The sequence below is a fragment of the Pollachius pollachius genome, assembly GCF_949987615.1.
Source record: "Pollachius pollachius genome assembly, chromosome: 16".
Lineage (NCBI taxonomy): Eukaryota > Metazoa > Chordata > Actinopteri > Gadiformes > Gadidae > Pollachius > Pollachius pollachius.
In genome coordinates, this window is record NC_136949.1 from 13,939,645 (window position 1) to 13,964,206 (window position 24,562).

The 24,562-nt window shown below is 44.9% G+C and overlaps 1 protein-coding gene across 1 annotated transcript in view; it reads right to left on the bottom strand.

Annotated features, from left to right (window-relative positions):
* The window catches only part of lama2 (laminin, alpha 2), a 162,262-nt gene that overhangs the window by 5,025 nt on the left and 132,675 nt on the right, over positions 1–24,562 (bottom strand). The window contains exons 50-66 of the mRNA XM_079753729.1: positions 22,789–22,922; positions 20,933–21,092; positions 20,493–20,617; positions 15,130–15,292; positions 14,565–14,709; positions 14,134–14,272; positions 12,749–12,869; positions 10,764–10,919; positions 10,248–10,295; positions 6,987–7,138; positions 6,279–6,455; positions 5,576–5,762; positions 4,390–4,431; positions 2,656–2,768; positions 1,128–1,221; positions 771–866; positions 132–212 (exon numbers count right to left, since the gene is read on the bottom strand). Of these exons, the coding sequence (XP_079609855.1) occupies positions 132–212; positions 771–866; positions 1,128–1,221; positions 2,656–2,768; positions 4,390–4,431; positions 5,576–5,762; positions 6,279–6,455; positions 6,987–7,138; positions 10,248–10,295; positions 10,764–10,919; positions 12,749–12,869; positions 14,134–14,272; positions 14,565–14,709; positions 15,130–15,292; positions 20,493–20,617; positions 20,933–21,092; positions 22,789–22,922 (2,133 nt within the window). The remainder of the gene's footprint in view (positions 1–131; positions 213–770; positions 867–1,127; positions 1,222–2,655; positions 2,769–4,389; positions 4,432–5,575; positions 5,763–6,278; positions 6,456–6,986; positions 7,139–10,247; positions 10,296–10,763; positions 10,920–12,748; positions 12,870–14,133; positions 14,273–14,564; positions 14,710–15,129; positions 15,293–20,492; positions 20,618–20,932; positions 21,093–22,788; positions 22,923–24,562) is intronic.

Below are 24,562 nucleotides of genomic sequence, written 5' to 3' on the forward strand. Positions count from 1 at the left end.
CTCTCAGAGAGAGAGAGGGGTCTTCTCTCTCTTTCTCTGTGAGAGAGAGGTAGTCTCTATCCCTCTACTAGAGAGGGAGAGAGAGGTAGAGAGTGATAGAGATAGCGAGATAGATAATGAGTGAGGCAGACCTTCTTGGGGCTGATCATCTGTTTGCTGTAGCGTCCGTCCACCATCAGGACGGCTCTCTGCTTGTTCCGGTTCAGACGGATCTGTGACCACAGGGAGGGCAAATTAAAGAGAAAGACGAGGCACTGAGGAGGAACACAGCGAGAGGATGAGAGGAACATTCTGGATAATGGAAATGACAACTGGTGGTCCGGGGGTCACTCAATCACACCGTGTCAACAGAATAAAAGGACAATTAGGAAACGACTATGCACGCACTTCTAGAACAAATGCCCAAACTCTGCCTAACAAACACTCGGTCAACGGCGCGTTTAGAAATATAGCACATTTAACCGCCATCGCTTACGATGATGTCAGAGCTTATTGCGAACGCGCTCGTTCCTCGCTCACTCTCCGCCCATTCGTCACGTTACATTTGCCCGGAAGCCAGCGTGTCCGGCAAAAACACAAGGATATAAAGCGGGCTTCTATGACGGGAACGCCGGGGCGAGAGCGATGGCGCCGTAATAACGCTAAGCCTGATGGAGAGGAACGCCTTTAGCTCAGCAAAGTGCTGAGGAGGAAAGGCCCGGCGCTCCAGAAGAGCAGACGGGTGGGGGGGTGAGAGGGCTGAGGAAAGCGGGGTGGCTGTGCCGACGCACCTTGTGCCAGTTGCCGTCGTTGACGGAGAAGGGGATGCACCCTGAGGTGTTGCCGTGGCCCAGGTCGTAGCCCAGACACACCTGGCCCTCCTTGATCTGCAGAGAGACACAGGAGCCAGGATTCAGGTCAGCCCTTTATGTGTCACCTTATAGTGTGTTAGAGGAGTTTTACAGGTGAGCAGATTCATGATCAATAATGTATGAACACGTGATCACGTCGGTCCACTGGAGAATTTATACGGTGGTCATTAGGCTGAGGTTATCCTACTGTACATGTCCTAGATTTGAATGGACATACTGTATGCTGATGGGTTGACCTGAGGACCCGGGGGAGGCCCCGGTACCCGGTAACCTCACCTGTATGGTGACAAAGTCGGCGTGGTTGATCCTGGCCATGTACAGAACCAGCCCAGAGTCCTCTTTGGTCCTCAGCTCAAACTCCATGATCAGCCTGGGGAACACACACACACGCACACAGAATAGATTCACAGTATTCAAAACCATGATGGATTGTGGTCTTAAATATATGAAGGTCTGGAATATGGGAAGTTGAATGTCTTTCAAGCGGGGGTATGTTTGCAGAGCAAGAAGCTCAGCTCTTTTGGAATTGGGAAAGGCTGTTTCTATTGGCCTGGTTACTAAACTCCTCCCACTTCGCTGGGGATAGGGTTAGAGCTGGGGCTCTAGTAACATGAAGCATCATCCGTAGATGGATGGCTATTGGCTTACTAAAACACCACCCATTCATGCCTGGGATTTTGACTTCCCAGTATAAATGTCAGGCCGTTTTAGTGATAATCTTCTTGCATTACATCTGCATGAGTAAACTCTTGACATAGTGGTTTGTCACGGTAAAACTGAATAAATAAACATAGTTGCAAAACATATTTGTCACAGATATAAGTAGTTGCCCAGCTGGATGATTGGGGGGAAATATTGTCAATTCAATCAAATTTGCGATATATATACTTCATATTTGTTTTCTTGGCCTGATCAGCTTCATTTTATGTCGAAAATCTCATTCTTCTGCTTTCGTGCGGTTTCGGCAGTGTAAGCAGGTTGTCAGTGTACGTTAGCCAGTTCATTGGTTATCTTATACATCTATTGTTTAGCACTGAACGCACTCTGCTATAATGTTATTGGTTGTTCCAGCTCTCCAACGTGATCGGTCTCCAACGAGTGACACGACCAAGAATGAAAGTTATTCTTAGTTTTTTATAGTTCAAGATTGTCATGAGTCTGACAAACGTGCTAATGTGGTTGCGCTACAATGCTACTAGCAGACCATTAAAGGGAGAGGGAGAGAATATGATGTATTTATTGGGAGTCTTCACAGAGTAGCTCCCATCTGGCGGTCATTAATCTTACTGTCAGTCAGTGTGTGGAATAGGATATCGCTTCCGATGGCAGGGGAAGACTTTCACTTATTTAACACCTTCTCATTTATAGAACATGAGTATCAACCATTCATGTGTACTTCTTCAGACCCCTGTGTGTAGGAGTGTGTGACTGTATGTGTGAGTGTGTGTGTGTGGAAGAGTGTGAATGTATGTGTGTTTGTGTGTGTGTGTGCCTGTGTAAATGTGTGCGTGCTTGCATGTATGTGCGTGTGTGAATGTATGTGTGCATATGTGTGTGTGAGTGCGTGTGTAAATGTGCGTGCGTTCAAGCAGACACATTTATTTACTAGTATTTCTTGCTTTCCAACATGTCTCCCTCAGATGCCGTGCATGTAAGGCCTGGTAACAAACAGCCCTTTGATTAAATAAGTGTACACTTTCAGTACCGGGGTGGGCTTCAACCCCTGTCTCTGAAAGTGGGCGACACATGGTTTATACTGTCACTACGGGTGGACCAGAAGGTCCTCCTGGGGGGACGCCCTCACCTCTCTCGGACTTTGGTGTCGTCGAAGGCGAACGTCATGTGGCTGTTCTTGGTGAGTCCGAACTGGTACGCCTTCTCCAGGACGGCTGGGGCGGCGCCCGGCCCACACGAGTCCTGGTAGCCATGGAAACAACCGTCAGTCCAACCCGACGTTACGGGGAGAAGTCCTCCACTTTGGCCCGCCCGCCATCGTTATTGGTCGTCACACATGTCAATCGGCCGCCGTAGCGACGGATACGGTGTTATGTTGTGCCGTTAATGTGTCAATGTGAACGCTTAGAAAGTCATGCAAGTACATGACGAATCCATTTGTAAATGCACATCCACGTCTGTCAATGTATTCCTTTCCTCTGTCCCACGTCCCCCTGCTGCCTGCTCAAGTGCATGTGCAACTAAATAAATGATTTAAACATTTCCCCCGTGTCCATCACTGTAATTCAGCTACTTAATTCATCGTTCATCAGCCATCAGACTACACTACAGTGGTCACTGATTATTTAGCATGGGCCAGCTGTGCGGAGTATAGAGTGCAGTTCAAACGTTGGCCAGGAGGTGTCAGTGTTGACACAAACATGCAGCCTTTTTTGGATATGATCTAAGTATAATGATTCATCGATTTTTCTTGATGTGATGAAATAAATAGAATTGAAAGAAAATAAATGTTAAAACATAATGGGCCACATTATAAAAAAGTGTCAGACCATTTCCAATCAAAATATTAATTTGTCATTTCCTACAGATATCTGATCATCTCCAAGATCTAGATGTTTTTATTTATTTTGCCTTTCTTTTCTCTGACTCGATTCATTTTTAATTTCCCTTAGCGCCTTCTTTTCCTCACCTCTCATTCCTTCCTCTGCTCTTCTGTAGTAACTGATATGGGACATGTATTACAACTACCCTGACACTGAATCCCAAGCATGTCTGTCCATTAAACCGACAAAATGGAGGCCTTGCTCCATCTAAGAATATATTTTCTCATATCTCTCTTTCATTATCTCCCTGTCTCTGTTGCTGGATATATTCTCCTCTTGTCTCTGTTTGCATCGCCTCCTTTCTCCATTTCTCTGTCCCTCTCTTTGTCTCTGTCTCTTTCTTTGTCTCCCCCCTCTCTTTCTGCCTCCCTCTCTACTAATCTCCTCCTCTCTCTCTCTTTCTCTCTCTGTGTCTGCCTCGCTCTCTTTCTGTGTCACTCTCCCTGTCTGTCTTTCTCTCTCTCTCTGTCTGCCTCCCCCTCTATCTGTTTCCCTCTCTTCCGGTCTTTCTGCGCCTCTCTACCCCAGTCTCTCTTTGTCTCTGTGTCTGTCTCCCCCACTCTCCATCTCTGTCCCTCTGCCATCCTGTCAAAGCGTCCTTCCATTCAGTCAACAATAGGGAGATGCTTCTCCATTCAGAGTGGCTTGCCTTTGCTTGGAGGTCACTCACAGAATCACAAGCTATTCAGATGGCTTTGTTGCAAAAGCATTAACGGGCATAGAGTTTTTGTGTGTGTATGTGTGCATGAATGAGTGAGTGAGTGAGTGAGTGAAAGAAAAAGAGAGAGTGAGTGTGCCAAGTATGGCTTCCGTCTTACTGAGGGAAGGTTGAGTAGTGGCTGCACCTTTACATACATGAAGCTACCAGGCTACCTGGTGGGTTCACACAAGATCCATAACGCTTTAAACACAGATCCTCATGAACAAAACACCACTAAGGAGGTATGATGCTGTGTGTGTGTGTGTGTGTGTGCGCGTACCATGTCAGGCTCCGGGGTGGTGGTGTCCGGGGTCGGGGCCTCCTATGGGGGGAGGGGCAGAAGGTTCAGTTGAGAGGGGAGCAACAGCCAATCAGACTGGCCACAGGTTTCAGAGTTCTGAGAATGTGAATCGTGCAGAGGATCACAAAGTAGTGATGGAAAGGGGCGGTTAGATCAGAGAGAAACACTTACACCCAGACGGTTGGAACTCACTTTGAGGATTTGGTCTCTTGGATATGTCATTTTTATCTATTTGTTTCATTATTGGGTCCTACAGTGGTTGCCGAGGGATGGGATAAATGGGTATAGGTGCACTCCTTCTGTATCATTATGAGCAGTTATCGATAATGGTGGAGCTGGTTTTAATGAACGGAGGTGGCCTTGCCCGTTGTCCTCCTGTACCCCGTGCTAAGACACGTGGCCATACATCAGATTGTTTAATGTCAGCCCTGTTTACGACTCCCATTAAACAATAATAATAAAACCCCAGCAGAAGTGCTTATGAGGCAGCATGGCTTAGTGCTAACTCAGGGGTTATGGATCAGTGACGCTCGCACAACCACAACGGCCTTCCCGAGGTGTAGCGCCGCGGCTCACCCACGCTAGCCCCACGGGCGCCTTAGGGCACAGAGCGCGTGACGTACAGCCCCTCCTGCACCCGCTCCTCGGGATCCGGGCCGTGGAGCTGAACGGCCCTAACCGCCGCTTGGCCCTACGTAGCTCTCCCCTCTGAACGCTAACCCGGAGAGTTATTAATGCATTAAGCGGCGCCGCAAAGAGTTAGCCTAGCCCGGCACCGTGGCACCGCGAGGGGGTGAACCCGGCGGTGGCACAAGGCTGAAGGCACCATAAAGCACAGCTAATGGCCTGCACAACTGCAGTGTGACGGAGCGCTAAGCTAACAGAGCGAGGCCAGCGCCGCACTATATCACAGCCAAATAGGAGGCTATCAGCCTGTGTATGTGTGGTGCGAGAGTCAGTAAAAAGGAGATTATGTTGGTGGAGTATTAGTGTGTGTGTGTGTGTTTGTACGGGACATTGCTATTATATGAGACACATCATCATCATCATCCAGTGCTTTGAGACCGTTATCATTGTTATAACCCCCCCCCCCCCCCAGAGGTGACTGATGAGACAGTAGAAGGTGCTTCAGCCCCCAGTCAGAGGTGCTCATGTGCTTCCTTACGACAACGGGCGGGCCCTGAGACGGGGTGACGGGGGCCGGCGTACGCCCGGCGGGGGTCCCCTGTGGCCCCGGGGTCCCCTCCACCTCCGGGGGCAGGAGGGGCTCCGGGGGCAGGGCCGGGGCCAGCCTGGGGCAGCGGCCGATGTGGGCGTTCTCGAAGGACGCGGGCTGGGAGAAGTCGGACAGCCTGCGAGGGGGGGGAGTCGGAGGGGGAGGGATTATGACATTTCAGAATTGTTTTTGCTCGCAGAAATAGCACCCTGGTTATTTATTCATCGTGCGCTATTCTAAAACACCATAAATCACGGCAAATTGTCTCACTACCGTCCTACGGTGTATTACTGCTGTGTGTGTGTGTGTGTGTGTGTGTGTGCAGAGCTGTGCTTGAAAGATCCCCTTGATTCCTCCACCCCCATCCCCCCCCTATAAATTAGACCCTCTGCCGACACATTAAGGTGTCATTGGCGTCTCTAAGCACCTCTACATCAGAGTTAGTATACACAGCCACATCTCTGGTGTCCTCATCCTGTTACACACAGTCTAATCCAGGGCGTGGTTCTGACAACACCGACACACGGACATGTGTACAGACGGACCACTGGAAAACGCTAGAGAGTTCGATAAGCTAACTTAGTGCACGCCATTTTGAATTGAAGATGGCCGACGAGTGAAGGAGGCGGGTTAGGGCTGGATGTTAACGTACACAGTGTTGACCATGAGGTTCCAGATGCAGCCTTGGAAGGGAACATTGGCCCTGTTGGAGCTCAGCTCCACGGCGGCGGGAATGCCCCCCAGGAACACGCGCCGCAAGCTGATTGGCTGGTCGTTGGGAAGTGCCGCCTCCCTCTTGGGCTCCTCGTCCACCTGCACAGCGAAGGATCTGGAAGCACACGCAAGGCATACAAACAGAGTGTCGATCAGTGGCTGAGGAGCTCTGGTCATCTGAACCTAGAACACTATGTTAAGTTTAGAAAGCCCTCTGACATTGGATATACTGTGCCTGTATGCACTTCCAATATATATATACATTTATTTATACATATATATATATATTACCTAATTACTAACAACTAAATTACCATGTTTTTACGTTTTTTACTCTTACATTTGTGCAACAATATAACCTTTTTGAAGCGTTAACATTTGGATCCGGTTCATTGTCGGCATTGATTGTTTGCATTTATGAATCACTTTAGATTAAAACTCCTGCTTGCTAACTAAATGTCAGTGTAAAATTGATGAATGTCATCAGTTTTCAGAGATACGGACACACACACACAAACACACACACATACACACACACACAGAAACACACACACACAGAAACACACACACACACACACACACACAGAAACACACACACACAGAAACACACACACACACACACACACACACACACACAGGGCCCTACCGGCCGGCCAGCCTCTCTATGCGGAGGGCGTGCTCCCGGCCATCGTGCAGGACGCCCTGGTCGGCGCGGCGCACCACTCGGCGCGTGTTGTGGCTTCCGGTGAACACCAGCACCTCCAGGGAGCCCTTGTTCAGCATGACGGACAGGTAGGGCTGCGTGGGGAGCACACACGGACACAGTTTGTAGAGGCGTGGAGATGCAATGTACCAGACCGATAAACACGGGGAGCGTGTGACATTCATTATGGCTCCGTTCCATTTGTGTCCTTCAGCTGGAGGCGTATACGATGGGAGGTTAACGCACTGGTGTTGGCCACACTGGTAGTTAATGGAACGCAGCCGTGATTAGATTGATGAGCTACACCTGTGTGTCACCTTGGTCTCAAGGCCTTAAGATACGTAAACCAATATAGGTATTGACATAAAGCAATACATTTTCATGCATTTCATACAAAACATTGTTTAAAGTGGGTACCAACCAATTTATTAACCACTTAGAAATATATATATTGTAGTCAACCAAAAAATTGTACACGCAAAACCTTTTTGTTCCTTCATGCTATTCTGTGCCAATACACACATAATTATGAACCGAATAAAGGAGTAAGAAGAGCGAGAGAAACAATGTAGCAAGTAGAGGACCACTGTATGGCTGTAGAAAGAGAAAAGAAAAGAAAGAAAGAGGAAAGAGCATGGAAAAAGGAAGAGAGAGGAGAGAGAGAGGATAACAAGCAATGAAGGAAGAGAAGAGGCGAAAGGGGTTGAGATGAGAGGGCAGAGAGCAAGTCAGGTGTGGTCGAACAAAAGTGAGAGAGAGGAGAAAGAGAGAGAGAGAGAGAAAGAGTTGTGTGTGTGTGTGTGCGTGGTTTGGGGTGCCAGGGAGCAACGGTTGCAGGGTCAGGCTAATTTGAATTTTAATTCACTGGGTGCCAGAGGGCGAAGTGGAAGACAATTTACCACCTGAAAATGGAATTTCAATTTGAGGTCGCGGGACAAATTGAACCGAGATGTAGCTACAACATGTCTCATGCTGTGCTAGCTTGCACACACACACACACACACACACACACACACACACACACTACATGTACGCACACACACAAACACATGAATACACACACTCGCGCATGTACACACACACACTCACGACCACACATACACGCACATACAAATCTGCCATGCTATACTGTATATACATACACATTTGCACATGCACACAAACCCATGACCACACAGCCATTAGCACACACACACACACACACACTCTCACAGTCACACTCGCACACACACTCACACTCACACACACACACTCACACACACACACACACTCACACACGCACTCACACTCACACACGCACAGAGACCATCACTCTTCTCCCCTTCATCCTTTCCAATCCTCTTTTCCTTTTGAAGTCTATAATTTAAAAAGAAACGTGTATGGTTATGAATTATGTTTCTCTTTCCATGTCTGCTGCTGCTGTGTATTACAAAACCAATACGCTCTCATATTAGTCCCAAGATGTTACTTTCCTAGAAAAGTCTAAATGGAACCACCACATTTGGATGTTTGTGTGGTTTTGACTTTGGCACCCTAACAATGTCAAATACATCCCATGAAAACACAAAGGTAGTGTTTACCAGGAAATTAATTCACCTTACGGCACAAACTTTTCCAATCTAAAATAGTGGGGGGAATGAAAATAAGAAAAAATAAATAAATAATACTTTTTCTAAAGACACATTAAAATGTAAATTTCTGAGCACACAATTGAGCCATTTTGAAAAGAGAGAAAGAGGAATTTGACAGATATTCTCCAACCCTGACAACATAAGTATTGGCAGACACAAAATACGACCTCGCTAAATCCATCTTTGAAAGCCAGCGCAGGAATCATGGATGAGAAACCTTATTTGTTTTATATTGTTGTACAATAAATAGTGTGTGTCTACACAGATACGAATGGAGATGGCAAAGTCAAAGTGGATCACAAAATTGACAATAACACAAAAACACATTGAACAGCAACAAATGGTATTCTTATAGAAATGGTTCAAACTGATGGCGATGAATTGATCAAATGTGTTATGCCGTTGGTGTACATTGTCTGTATCTCAGTGGGAAACTGAAATGGACGGGTTCATGAGGAAACGTTTGCTGCTTCAGTCTGACCTATTCCCAAAAGTGGAGATTGTATTTTTGCTCTTGAGAGTAAAATGCGACAACCACGTCAGATAAAAACTAAACAAAAAACCAACACGTGTGGACATCCTGAGGATTTTTTCCACTGTTCCTTTCTTTCTCCCATCTTTCCTTCCTTCCTTCCTCCGTTTCTTCTTCCCCTCCTATATCCCATCTATCCTTACTTCCTTCCTCCGTTCCTTGTTCCCTTCCTTTATCCCATCTTTCCTTCCTCCCTTCCTTCCTTATTCCCAGTCCTCTTTCCTCACTTTCTTTCATCTTTTTTTCCCCTTTTCATGTGTGATCTTCTTTAGCTGTGAGTCCTTGAATGAAACTATCTTCCACTTCCTCTCCCTGTCCACTCCTCCCTATCCATCCTCTCTGTCCCCCTCTAAAACATCCATTAGTCAGGGCCAAGTTGACTTGATGGTGTTTTTAACCTCGTTTAACCTCTCTCTCTCTCCCTCTCTGTCTCTCCCTCTCTCCATCTCCATCAAAACCACACCCTCATGGCCTCGCCATGTTGGCCAAGCCAACACCCAAAGATCCCCCCCCCGCACACACACACACACACACACACCCACAGACACACACAGCCCTCGAGCATAGTTAGTAAGAATAAATGTATTCAGCAATATAATCAGTGATGATGGATAAGCTCAGAATAACCTTTGTCCTCTTATCACACACGCAAATACACGCACACAGACACACACACACTCACACACACACACACACACACGAACACAACTTCACAAAGACACACACGATACATAGACACACCGTATTATATAGCAATAAGCAGTGTTGCTATTTCGTAGAAAAGAGAACACTATGATTTTAGATATGCATGGCCTCGTGTGTGTGTGTGGCCGCATTCATCCGTGTGTGCGCGCGCGAGTGTGAATGTGTATGTGTGTGCACATGTGGGTGTGGGTGAAAACGAGTGTTTTGGCCTGAAGACAATCCAATCAGCCAAGTTGCCAACAAATTCCAATCTCATTAATATGCACTAATGGAAATTCAGTTAGCCTACATAAACGTGTGCGCTTGTGCATGCATGGGCGTGTGCATGGGACCGACCTCTCCCGACTGCCTGCGCTTCCTCTTTGGACTGAACAGGCCTGCACTCTGAGGAACAAAAACAAGGCAAAAACATTGTTTTACACCACATGAGCATTGGGATGGAAAATGTTTCTCAATGCACACATGGTGGAGAAGGAGCGAGTGTGTTTGTTTCGCTCAGCTTTAAAAGACTTTAAATTCCATTGCGTTTTTTTTTGGATTGCTCATCAAGCCTGCTGAGCGTTAGCGAGGATCATCTCCTACAGTCTCTGGTTGATCATCTTGTCTGTAATTGTAAACATCAACCTTAAAACGGTTATGTTTGATCAACCCCCAGTGTTGTTTTGCTGCCTAATGCTAACGATAACATTAGGCCAAATCTTGCACATGTCTAATTGAGTTCTTGCTGAAATAGCAGTTAGCTTAGCAGGAACATGTTACTTGCGTTATTAATTTGAAAGATGTTCCAAGGGTTAATTGAGTCATATAAACAGCAATTTTGTGATCAATTATCATCAATAACTGATACCCTACCTTCTGATCAATCTGATCGGCGCCACTAACTGCCAAGAAGATGGTCCCAGTGTCCGTCTGAGTGCTGAACGACAGGCTGATCTCCGTGGCCACAGCCAATGAGAGACCCGACAGCTCCATGTAGCCGGGCTTAGAGAAACTGACCGTGTAGATGTTCTAAACACAAGAGGGAGAAAGGAAAAAGAGTCTTACATAATGTTATCTAAAAAATAGATAAAACCATTGAATCAGAAATTAATACATTTCATAGATAGGTAGTTACTTGAATTTGTGTTCCCGTAATTGCCAGAGTGTTGACTTTGGCAGAAATGGAATTGAGGTTGTTGACCTCCACGAGAAAAGAAACACATAGCCAGGCCGCACACACAAGGCTACACGGCACGCACAAACATAAAGGGAAAACTACTTTTTGTAGGATTTTGTATCAAGAGTGTGTGTGTGTGTTTGTGTCTGTGTGTGTGGGTGTGTGTGTAAGTGTGTGTTTGTGTGTGTGTTTTTATGTGTTTTATATTTGTGTATGTGTGTGTGTAGGTTTGAGTGTATGTGCGTATGTCTTATATGTGTGTGTGTATGTGCAGGTTTGATTGTGTGTGTAAGTGTGTGTAATAGTGTGTGTTATATATAGGTGTGTGTGTGTGTGTGTGGGTTTGAGTGTGTGTATAAGTGTGTGTAAATGCTTCTTGGTTCGGTTTGGAAATGTTTTTGACCATTCCAGTCTTCAGATGCTGTCTGACGGGTACATGAACCCAGCAGGGTTCAGAAGTGCTTAGGTGTCTATGGGAGTCAGTGGTGGAAAGTAACGAAGTACAAGTAATTCGTTACAGTACTTAAGTAACTTTTTAGCATATCTGTACTTTACCTGAGTATCATTATTTTGTTGACTTTCGTTCCTTTCAACGTTCCTTTCCAAGACATGCATGCAGTGTGTGTTTGTGCGTGTGTGTGCCACCTACGTGCGTGAATGTGATTGTGCGCACGTGTGTGTCTCTCTGAGCTTGGCCCCTGAGTATTTAGAGGAATTACATTACACCAAATTACTTTTAATTTTGATACTTAAGTACATTTAAAGCCAAGTACTTTTATAATTTTACTCAAGTCAACGTTTAAATGGAGTACTTCCACTTTTACTGGAGTAATATTTACACTAGGTATCTCAACTTTTACTCAAGTACGTGTACTGAGTACTTCATCCACCACTGATGAGAGTTCATGGCTCTCAAACACCTACTGGAAAGATCATGGGAGAAGCCCTGATAACATCAAACGTGTTTCATATTTATGACTTCTGATCGGCATGGCCTTGATCAAATCTCTCAGGGATTCTGCTCTGCTCTGGGATTTGATCCCAGAACGCTAAGGGCACAGAGCCAATGAAAAAGGATCTTAAAAAGTGACACGGGAGAATCTAAATGTTATACTCTGAAATCCATCTATCCAATTTCGCTCAGAATGTTTTTTTTATGTCTGATATATTAAATCTTAAAAGGTAAATCAATTTTGTTTCTCGTTTCCCTGCTGACCTTGAAGTCTGTTCCCAGCATTCGGTTGACCATGAAATAACAATCTGTGAGACTTTGTAAACATTTTTCGGAAAACAGGGACACTGCTTCCATTCAGAGCGTGTTCAAATCAAACGTGCCATTCATTCCCAACAAGGTGGAACACAACACACATGTACACCTAAACGTGCTGAAACTTTATACACAACCTGCACTCACAACCACCTTCTCCACCGTTTTTCTCGCAATATACATTTAAGTTGGTTATTGTGCTTGTGCAATCCATTTAGAGGGATGCCACTGATCAGTAGAGGCAGTGGTGTGAATGAATATAATGTATGATATAACGTGGTCACCTAAGATCTATTTAATTCCTCCACAGATGGTGGAGGGGGGTGCTCTGGCAATGGGGGCCCAGCCAGATGATGGTCTGAGGTGGGTGTTGGGGTTGGGGTAAGGGTGTACAGGGGGGGGGGAAGCTCTCACCTCTACACTGCAGCCTTTGGTGACTCCCGTGTAATCCAGGCTGCCCAAAAGATTATACGGCGTCCTAGAGATCTCAATGTCCCGCAGGCACCCAGCGTAGCGCTGTGTCGTCACCTCGGACCTGCACACACACACACACAGGGAAATGGTGTTACTTCAAAAGGTCTTTTGGCCAACACACACACACACACACACACACACACAAACTAACATGCACACAGTGAAAAGTTGTTACTTCAAAGGCCATTTAGCCAACACACACATAGACACACACATACACACACACAGGGAATTGGAGTTACTTCAAAAGGCTGTTTAGCAAACACAGACACACACACACACCCGCACATACACACACACACACACACACACACACACACACACACACACACACACACACACACACACACACACACAGTGGGTTGCGTTCAATAGGAAATTACTCAGCATCAAAGCGCAAAAGGTGCTAAAGGCATAGAGAACATGAAGACACTACGGTATGTAAAGCCTGGGCCGGCTCTGGCTATCTATTCGAAATAGCAAGAACGACACCCAGACACACCAACCAACACGCACACACACACACACACACACACACACACACACAAACACACACGCAACACCAGCTTTGGTGTTGAGCGGCTTGCCGCCGACAGAGGTACAGCGCAGCCATGCCATGAACTATAATCCCACGTATCGACCTTTAAAGTTAACATTTTCACCTGGATTTCATGCTGTAGTAGAGACACACAAAAAATGGTAACATTGCGGATGTAGCTCATGCAAACAAATACACATAATAAGAGTTTGAGAATTTAGCACTCTTGACGATAACAAAGTCATCAAAGTCAAAACGGACTCTACATTATACATGTATTACAGATACTACTTCTGCATTAGTGAGGGAGAAGGTAACGTCTGCGGAAAAATAAAAATTCTCTCGGTTAATAGCCTCATTAGCTGGCTAATTAGCCTAGCCACGGTGCCTTACACAAGAAAATTGGAGAAAAAGAGAGTTTCTATCAACGTCTTGACTTTACTGGATTATTAATTGCCGTGATAACTCACAGCCTCCTGGGCTGACTGCTTAGTGAACTCTGGAGGTTCTTTAAAATAAACATGGTTCTGGAAAGTAGATCATTTCAATTCCTTAATTTGTGATGTGACGGAAACTATGGTCTAAATGTGTGTGTGTGTGTGTGTGAGTTTGATCGGGTGTCCTGCTATAGTCGTGTGTGTGTGTGTGTGTGTGTGTGTGTGTGTTTTGTTGTGTGTATGTCTATGCGTATGTTTGTTTGTGTGTGTGTGTGTGTGTGTGTGTCTATGCATATGTGTGTGTTTATGTGTCTATGCATTTTTGTGTGTAGGTGTGTATGTGCGTGTACCTGTAGTTTCCCTGAGTGGGCAGCCCTCCAAAGTAGATCTTCTGTTTTTCTTTCAGGTTGAGGCCGGTGGCGGAGCCCGGTGATGTAGCGGCCATCTCCTCCTCTTTGCTGCTGTCGATGTCCACTAGGGAGACCGTGGCTGAGGAGAGATGAATAAACTCAGGAAACTGGGAACCTGTCAATCAATCGCCAAACCTACCCTCATATCCCCGGACGTTACCTAACACAGTACTAATTCTAACTCAACCTAGTCAAGAACAAGCCAAGGGGTTCCCAGAACGTCCTGCCACAGCCCGGCACCCACCAAATATTATGTGGAGTAAAGTAGGAAAAACGTTCTTATTACCATGTCGAAACTTAATTATTTCCCAAACTAATGATGAAATTAAACAGACAAGTTGTGCCTGAAGTTCCCGGGATGCGGTGCATACCTTGCTTCTTGTTGCGAGTCATGGTGAGGGACTTCCAGCGGCCGTCGTTATGGCGACTGGCGGACGTGGCAGTGGCCATCCCGGAGCCCAGGTCAAAGGTCACCTTGATCTTGCCCTCTGACAACTCCAGGGTCATGAAGTCCTTCTGGAGAATGTCAATAAATAGGAGAGAGAGATAGTGAAAGATAGAGAGAGAGTGAGATAGAGAGATACAGTGAGAGAGACAGAATAGCTTAATAGCTGTTCTCAACATCGTGTCAACATAATTAAACACTATACGCTTTAACCCCATTCAATACAATACAACACGATAACATTTAACAACAACATTTAAGATTCAAACAAAGCCAAGACATTTCCTATTATGTTTAATTCATCGTTCAACATTTTATTGTATTAAAAAGTATGTTGTCATTGAATTGCGGCGTCAATATGTGTATGTGAGTGTATGTGTGTGTGTGTGTGTGTGTGACGTGTGTGTGTGTGTGACGTGTGTGTGTGATGTGTGTGTGTGTTTGTTTGTGTGTGTGTGTGTCAGCATGTATGTGGCCTTGCAGTGGCATACCATGTCGTCGGTGGCCAGGTACATGAGCAAGGCATCTGAAGAGAAGGTGCGGAACTTGAAGGTCACCGTGGAGACGTTGGGGTTCCACCTGACGGGCCGTCCCACCCCGGAATAGCCCTCCCCGTCCAGCTGCACGGTGCCCTCACCCTCTGATGCCTGGGGGCTGAGAGAGACAGAGAGAGAGAGTGTGTGTGAATGAGTGAGTGATTGAATGGGTGAGAGAGAGAGAGAGAGATTTGATACAATTTGCAGAGAACTGGACAATTAAAGTAACAGTTTTTAAATAAAAATAGGTTGGTAAGAATGAAGAGCTATGATTTGAGTATAATTTGTTGGAAATGCAATAGCCAGGGGGTAGTCACGCGACCCTCAACCCTCATTGTTTGAAATTTACTTGATTATTCACCTAAAAACTTCAACAGAACTATTACAAATTTTGGGGAACAATAAAGAAGCAATTTCGGCGGCAAAAGATCCACCTGCAAACCCTGAAAAGTCAGAGAAAAGCTTCAACTGTTATAGCATCGGGAGAAGCTAGCCACCTCCGTGAACAACGCCATCGAGGGGGGGAGGGAACGTTTGGTAAACGGCCTGCAGAAGGATTCGAGTTATCACATGGAAACGTTGCACTTGTTGGGAAAGAAGGCCATGCACAGGGGTGTATCCGTCAACACCTCGGACTGGGAAAGATACGGTTCGAGCTAGCATTGCTAGTGGATCAAACCCAAGGAACAACGTGAGAACCACTGAGATGGCTGCCAACAGAGAAAGGGGAAATGCAATCTCCGTTTTGCAAGAAATGTTACCCATGTGGAGTCAACGACTCTCACACCTGGGATGTCTCAGGAGGGTGGCTGGCGTCTCCCTTAGTTATAGGGTGAGGAGCTCAGCCATCCGTGAGGAACACGGATTAGAGCAGCTGCTCCTCTGCTTAGAAAGGCGTCATTTGAGCCGTTCCACCAGTGTCGAGGAGACCCCGGAGAAGACCCAGGACTAGGTGGAAAGATTATATCCCCCCGTCAGAGCTGGTCAATGTGGCCCGGGAAAGAGAAGTTTGGGGCCCACTGCTAGAGCTGCTGCACCCTACCCCACCGGGTAATGGCAATGGTCAGACCACCGTGATGTAGAAAGATCTTAGGTACCGGGATTGCGACGCCATCCCACAAGGTGATCACGAGGCAAGGGAGAAAGTACCTATACAAGATGGCGGGAGGACCGTTTGGTTTTACGCAGGGTACAGAGCACACACATACGAGAGGAGAAGGGCTTATGGCGAGGTAATGAAGGAACTGGGACCAAGGGAGAGGCTAACTCCATCCACCAGGCTTCCCTGACAAAGACGTTTCGAGAGTCAAGGGGATTTGGATGTTCTTGGTTATGCTGCTCACGTTAGAGTTGAACCCCTTAGATCAACACTAAATGATAACATGCTCCGTTTCTGATTATGGTTCAACTGTCCCCCTATTGTAATGATGGTGGTTTGAACTCCAAAGTGAAATGAATAACAAGAGTTTAAGTCGCAAAAAGATGGACTTGGCATTCATTCAGGAATTGTACATATGTGTAGAGGATGTGCCGTTCTTCCAAGATAGGCTATATATAGTAGCAGTGGTGGGTAGAGTACGGAAAATCTATACTCCAGTAAAAGTAAATTACTTTTCTTCAAAATCTTGTTGAGTAAAAATAAATATTCCAATTGGAAAACCCACTTGAGTAAGAGTAAAAAAGTACTTTTGTCTGTGTGAGTGAGAGAGAGAAAGAGATGCACTCTTAAAAATTTCCTCACAAGTTGGTTGTGTATTGTTCATTAAACATCAGAATCCCTTTATTGTCATTGCACAAAGAGCAACGAAATTGGGGAAGAGGCTCTCAAAATAAGTGTTTTTTTAAAAAAAAAAGATCTTTTTAAAACAAAAACAAAATGAGAAAAGGGTATTTTTAAAAAAAATATATATATATAGAATGTTAAAGAATTCAAAAACAAATATATATATTTAAAAATGTCAGCCAATTTTGAAGGTCGGATTGGTAAGAGAATGCAATAATTTATAATTCTGCATTATTTAGAGAAATAACAGCTCTGGGGTAGAAACTGTTCTTTATCTGATTGCCCTGTAGCGAAAACAATCTACAATACATACAACAAAAAAGTAATTTATGTGTTATCAAACAAATTTACACTTGAAAATAGTGTAAATTTGCAGCTTTGTGCATATGCCAAAAGGCAAGAGCTTTGGAGGAACACTAACAATGAAACACTAACCAGGCTGGCTTGGTTAGCTGATTGGCCAATCAGATTTGTCTTGACGCGATTGCGATTCAGCCTACGCGTAGCACGCACGCACACTCACAGCCAGACACAACAACGACAAAGAAGTTCTAGAGTGCTCTGCAGAATACAGAGCCTGTGTAACATAGCATCTTCAGAATTCTATAAACTCTGCGTGGACCGTAACCCCCCACCCCTCCACAACCCTGCACCCCCTGCCGAAAATATCTTCCTGCGCGTCTGCATCCATGGCGTTTCTAGTCCTCAGTCCGAACGTAAGAGCAAGCTAAGAGCAAGCAAAGGTCGATCAACAAAGTCACAACTTTTCTCTGGTTTGGGACCTCAGTGGTGGAACGAGCTCCCTGCCGATGTCAGGACCGCAGAGTCGCTCACCAGCTTCCGCAAAAGACTCAAAACTCACCTGTTCAGAGTTCATCTCGACTCTGCATAGCTACCCATCCCCTTCCGGCCGCCATTGTATGTTGTACGTCCTGGCACTTAATGTACACACTTATTGTACGCACTTAATCTACATTGCACTTATTCATAGTACTTAATTGTGTAACATCTGCAGTAGCTGCCATCATTGCTGTACACGGGGAATGGGATAGCCTAGCGATTGTTAGTACTTGCACTTGGTTCTATGAACATCTTTACTGTACTGACAGCGATATATTGTTTCACTTCTTAAGACAAATGTACTTATTGTATGTCGCCTTGGATAAAAGCGTCTGCTAAATGCCCTAAATGTTAATGTAACGGTCGACTCTTCTCCCCGGCTATGGGATCGCAACAATGTTGCAACCTAGGGAGGGCGACCTTTACGCTTTTATTACAGTCAACGAAGATAATGTGTTTATCAAAATACTAATTTTAATGAAGGCAAATGTAATTGAGTAAAGAGTAGAATTCTAAATCAAATATTAGACTTAAAAAGGGAACGTGAAAAGTAGTTACCTTAAAAAAATACATTTTTACTCATTTGCGTTACTTGTAACGCGTTACTACCCACCACTGTATAGTAGCTACATCAGCTAGTGGTAGCTCTCATTGTTAAGGGAGGATTATTGTGATTAGAAGGCACTCAGCTACTACTGTACAAAGGGCGACCATGGAACTTCTGGCAGCAAAGCCGACATTTGTACAACCGCATATGGGAAGAAAGTTACATTCTTTTCAGAGAATGCGCTAGCATTCTTTGAATGCAACTTCTTTCCTGAGCTTGCCCATGCTTTTAGCAGGGGTATGAATGCAGTTTGTGACCCCAGCCTGGAAAGATCTAGCAAATCTAAGGGCTTTATATGCCTGTGTGTATGCCAAGCACACAGTTGTGCTTTCCACAAATGGTCTACACCAGGGGTCAGCAACCTTTTCAACATGCAGTGCCAGTTTGACATTTTCTCGTTAATGAGTGTGCCGTAAGCAACAATATATTAAAAATTAAGCTGAATTATGACACAGCGACCAAAAACATTTCCAGAAAACCTGGAATTGTACTATTTCCATATAGTCCACAATCATGCATCAACATTTTAAATGTTTTTTTGGTTGTTATATTTGCAACATGGGCTTACAAATTATAATTACACATGTCCCATCTTAAAACAACATTTTCAGAAACTCATTCAAAAACATATTTGCACTGTGAGAAATAGAAAAACGAGAATATATGAGAATGTTGGAACCATCCACATCAATATCTTTAAGATCTGTACAGCTTTGCAAAACCATGTGAAGGCGATGCATACAGGCCACTTGCAACAATATTTAAAATATTGTCTTCTCTATTACTCACAACATAGGTTTAAAACTATTAATTGATCCCATTTCAGAACACTGCTTTCTGTAACTAATTTAAACATATTTGCACTGGGAGGAAATGCCCAAAACAGAATAAAGTGCAAAAAAAAAATCGGTAGTAATGATTATGCTGCCGCATTGTTCTGTGAAATTTTTTAATAATAATAATAAAATAAAAATAAAAAATAAGGTTGTTTTTTTTCAAGTGTGCCAATGATTATGCTGCCCCGCGCCAGTGGTGGCACGCGTGCCTAGGGTTGCCGACCCCTGGTCTACACTGTAAATGTAGACCATAGACATAGACCTTTTCCAATCATACAATATCCCATCAAGGCTGAGTCTTCATTCTATCTTCAGAACCATCATCTCAGCATTTAAAGAACAACCAGTTTGCTGCTCCTATGACAATTCCTATGATTCCTCAATGCAAAAGTCCTCTATGCATACTTTTTTGGCCTTCAAAGAGGATGTTCTTGTGCGCTTCAGCCACATTCCAACAAATAATCCTTATTGTCCACATTTGAGACGTTTGGAATGTGGACACGTTGTCTGCTTACAAGTTTCGTAGGGCAAAGTCAGCCATGATGCTGTTGATTGAGGCATCACAAGACATTGTAAAGACATTGTTCTATTCATTGGGAAATGACATACCTAGCAATGACATGCCATACTCCTGTTATTCAGAACATCCTTACGTATGCTGCTGAGGAGGGGATAGGGAGGAAGAGAAGGCGGGAGAGAGTGCGAGGGTAAGGGGTCTCAATGAATGCAATGTCCTTTGATGTGTCTATCACCGGATAATTTGGTCACACAACAATGATGGAACCTATGGCTCACGGATGAAAGCATTTGCATTTGCAGTACTATGAACGCCGAGAACCTGGTGTCGTTGGACAAATCTAGTGACTTGTATTCCATCACCGGGCAGTGTTGATACAGCCTGAGAGGGTAGGTGGAGCAAACACTACATACTCTTCAACTTACTGGTGTGCGAGGGCAGTCTCTGCTAGCTTTGCCAGTAAACCAACTGCCAACTGACTGAAATTCCTCAGGCATCTTTGGGAAGCGAGCTCCAAAAACACACTTGCAATTACCGCTTATTGCAATTGGTGTCGCCAGAAAATAAAACGGAAATCTTCAAGATTGCCTCTTTAACTCTAATTAAAAGTCTAGACTGAAAAGGGTGCTACTGATGCTACTGATACACTCTGATTCTCAGAGCGATGTCTGAACGTTGACGAAGAGACCCGATCAGATCGGTGGAGGGCCGGGGGGGGCTGGTGGTGGTGGTTACCTGACAGTGCAGCCCTTGCAGTCTCCCTGGCGATCCCTGTAGTTCCACAGGCCGATGGGCTTGCTGTCCAGGAACGTCTCACCCATGCAGCCTGTGAAGGTGGTGGTCCTCACCGCATCCGCTTTCTAGAGAGAGGGACAGGAACACAGAGAGAGAGAGAGAGAGAGCGAGAGCGAGAGAGAGAGAGAGAGAGAGACAGAGAGAGAGAGAGAGAGATTATTTGATATGTATAGACGGTAAATACTGTATGTATATGTATATTTGTACTTAACATTTTAGACTTTGACCTCCTAATTGGTCACCTCCTTTGGCAATGTAAACGTTTGTTTCTCATGCCAATAATGCTTTTTGGAATTTAATTTAATTGATTTAGATAGAAGGGCGAAAGTCAGCAAAAGTAAAGTATGAAGGTGTAGGAGACAGAGAGACGGACAGGCTACCTTGACGGTTCCCAGGATGCCCCCGACGAACAGGTAGGCATTGTGGTCCACGTCCAGGATGGTGAAGGCCGTGGGAGAGTTGGCGCTGGCAGGCACAGGCAGCAGGCCAGCCAGGGCGCCCTCCAGAGGATACACCAAGATGGTCCCGTTCAGACCGTTACTGAGAGAGAGAGAGAGAGGGAGAGGGACAGAGAGAGAGAGAGAGAGAGAGAGAGAGGGACAGAGACAGAGAGAGAGAGAGAGGGACAGAGACAGAGTGAGACAGAGAGAGAGAGAGAGACAGAGAGAGAGGGACAGAGACAGAGACAGAGAGAGAGAGTGAGACAGAGACAGAGAGAGAGAGTGAGACAGAGAGAGACAGAGACAGAGACAGAGAGAGAGAGAGATGGATAAATATAAGTCACATCTAACACCAAGTTTAAGGAGAATTCCACCGCCCTATCTCCACCATAACAATCATCATTTTATATTATTATATACTCTTTTCACTGTATATACACATTTACATTTTTATTACATGTCATTATTTAATTATTTCTTTATACTTAATTGTATAATTTAAAATCTTTTTTTCGCTACAGGCCTTTTAAACCTTGAGGGAGAAAGAATTACAGAGGGTGAACCAGGCAAGGCAGAGACCAGCCCCTCAGAGCTGTTAGGGTGGGGTGAGGAGCCCAGAAATCAAACCAGCAACCCCCCTAGGGCCCTAACCCCTATGGCCCTGTGTAGTTCACACGTTGTTATGTCGGCGTAGCCGCAGCGCCAGGTCTTACAGGATAGTCACCATGTTCCAGGCATGTTCTGTGCTCACAGCAGCAACAATAGAGGCTGTCTGCAGTTTGTACCCTGCAATGGGAGCTGGGGAGTCCCCTCACACCAACCCCCCAGGGACCTCCCGCCCCAAACACAAACAGAAATGTAATAATACTAATGACGCCAACACTGATCTAAACAGGTTTGTTACTGCTGAGGTGGAAACTCTGCTGCAGTGGAGGCGACTGTCCGCTCAGTGAATGATAATACGTGGACTGTTCATGCATTGTCCCGTGTAAACAACACGGAAAATAATCATTTGGTTAAGATGTCGTTAAATGGTGTGGGATGTATTAGGTCATGTGGGCGGCTAATTTCCCAGGTGAAGCCGGCTACCAGCGGCCGAGCGAACTGCTGGATCTATTGGAACGCGGCCGCCTCTCTCATACCAACCAGTGTGTGTGTGTGTGTGTGTGTGTGCGTCAACTGCGCTCCAATGCAGAACTCAAACCATTAGGGGGTCTCAATTATATGCAATGATACAAAACGGGGACAGGTTTCAAGAGTTCCCGCAGTGTATTCAACGTGAGCATAATGCTTTCCCAGGTCCATAATGGTTTAATGTTCTGTAGGTTTCGCCCCTAGTTACTGTAGCAGGCCAATTATCAGGTGGGCGTTGATTTGAGTTATAGGTGTATGGGCACCTGTGCCTGTGAGCATGTGTCCGCGAACACTGTGCTAGATTGGCACACGTGTCAAGCTGACCTGTGACAGCTTGTGAAAGCTTACTGTATGTCTTTGCAACCTCATGTGAATGTAGCACGATTGTATAATGTATGTAACTCCTATTGTCCCACAAAACCCGTTTTGAAAGGCATTCCATACTCTTTTTTATGTGATTTTCAAAGTACTTTTCTCTTCAGAAGTTTCACAGGGTCAGAATTGGTCTGAGGGATTGTGTGAGTCTGTGTATGTGTGTGTGTGTTTGTGTGTGCGTGCGTGCGTGCGTGCGAGCATGCATCCGTGTGCGTGTGCATGTGTGTGCTTTCGTGTGCGTGCGTACGTGTTAGGGTTAGGTGTGTGTGTGCGTGCGGTCGTCTTACCGAGAGGCCTCGATCCGGTGCCATTTGCCGTTGTTGATGGAGAGGTGGGGGTACTCCACCCTCCCCACGCCCGAGCCCACGTCCCACAGGAAGCTCACCTTGCCCTTGCGCATCTCCAGGGCCAGGAAATCCACCTGGATCGGGACCGAGGAGGAGGGGGGGGGGGGGGGGGCGACATAGGGAGACAGGGAGGGGAAAACAGATGGATACAGTAATGAGTCAAAAATAAATACACAGAAAATACAGAAAGAACGGTAAGGCTATACAAATATGGAAACACACAGATGTAAAAAAATAATCATCTGTACATAAGTGTGTGTAAATAAAGATGGTGTGCATACAAAGATATATGTATATACTTATACAGTTATTTTGTAATTTATTTGTCATTTGATTTAAACCTAATGGGGGCCTGAAATCTGCAGTTACAAATCTCCAGCATCAGGGGAGGGAGAAAGTAATGATATATGGCCGAGTTCAATGACTCAGGCTTTTTAATTGTAACCAGTGTGATTCCAATTAATATCTGCTATCCACTGAGGGATATAAAGAGCAGTAAGAGTTGTTATGTTATCCAGGATTCTAATTTCAAGAACTAATCTTTTCCCCCCTAATTCTCTCTCTAAAGTGAATTCTCACAATATTTCTCCTGCATTTTGATGAATGGCCTTATTATTTATGTATGAGCCCAACATTTATACACACAGGCAAGCAAACGCACACACTCAGACACACACACGAATAAACACACACAAACACAAATATATATAATTACAATTCATACGGTTCAATGCACTATTGAACAACATTTCCTAGAGTTTTATATAAAAATACTGGACACACAAAAAGTTGCACCCATTCAAGTCTCTCCAAAACTTGGAAAATATTAATTATCACAGATCACAAATCAAAGGGCAATATTATAGATTATGAACTAGGAACACAATTTAGAAAATCACAAATTAGTGAACCACATACACATACATACGCACACAATCACACACACACACACACACACACACACACACACAGACACAGTCAAACACACAGAGTCACACTCGCACACCCTCTCAGATGGAGCAAGTCATTAATTTCTCAGGGGAAATCAGAACAAGGCAGAAAGCAGCATAAAGTCGCTGTTAATTGCTCTCGCTAGCTTGGACATAAACACTAAACACACAAACACACACACACACACACACACACACACCTGCAGGCTTGTCACTAGTAAATTAATCTGTGATATGTTTTGCATGATGCCTAGTAATAAGTATATGTGCTTCTTTATTTGTGTGTGTGTGTCCCTGCGTATGTGAGTGCTTGTGTGATAAATGGTGCTGGTGCACGTGAGTGTGTACTCTGTTGAGCTCTGCATTTCATGACGATAAGTATGATAAATGCTATAGTTCTACACCATCTTCAACATCATGAAATGTGATTAATGGGAAATATTTAATGAATGATAAAATGTAAATATGCACTGCAAAAAGTTTAACTTGAGCCAGTGTATTTTCCCACCAATATGACTTTGTGGCCATAAACTTAAAGCAAAAATGGAGGTACTGACTCTCCCAGAGTCAACACAGAGCTGTACAGGCTAGGAGTGGAACAGTTACCGTCCAAAAAATGTGCCTTACGGGATGATGAATGGAAGGCCAAAAGGGTCAAACTTCTTGTGAACAAAACATTCTTTAACGAACGTCAGTGTTCACTGTATTGGGTAAAGGAATACAATTAAAAAAATTGCTCGTTGGTTAAACAGCTACACTGAACC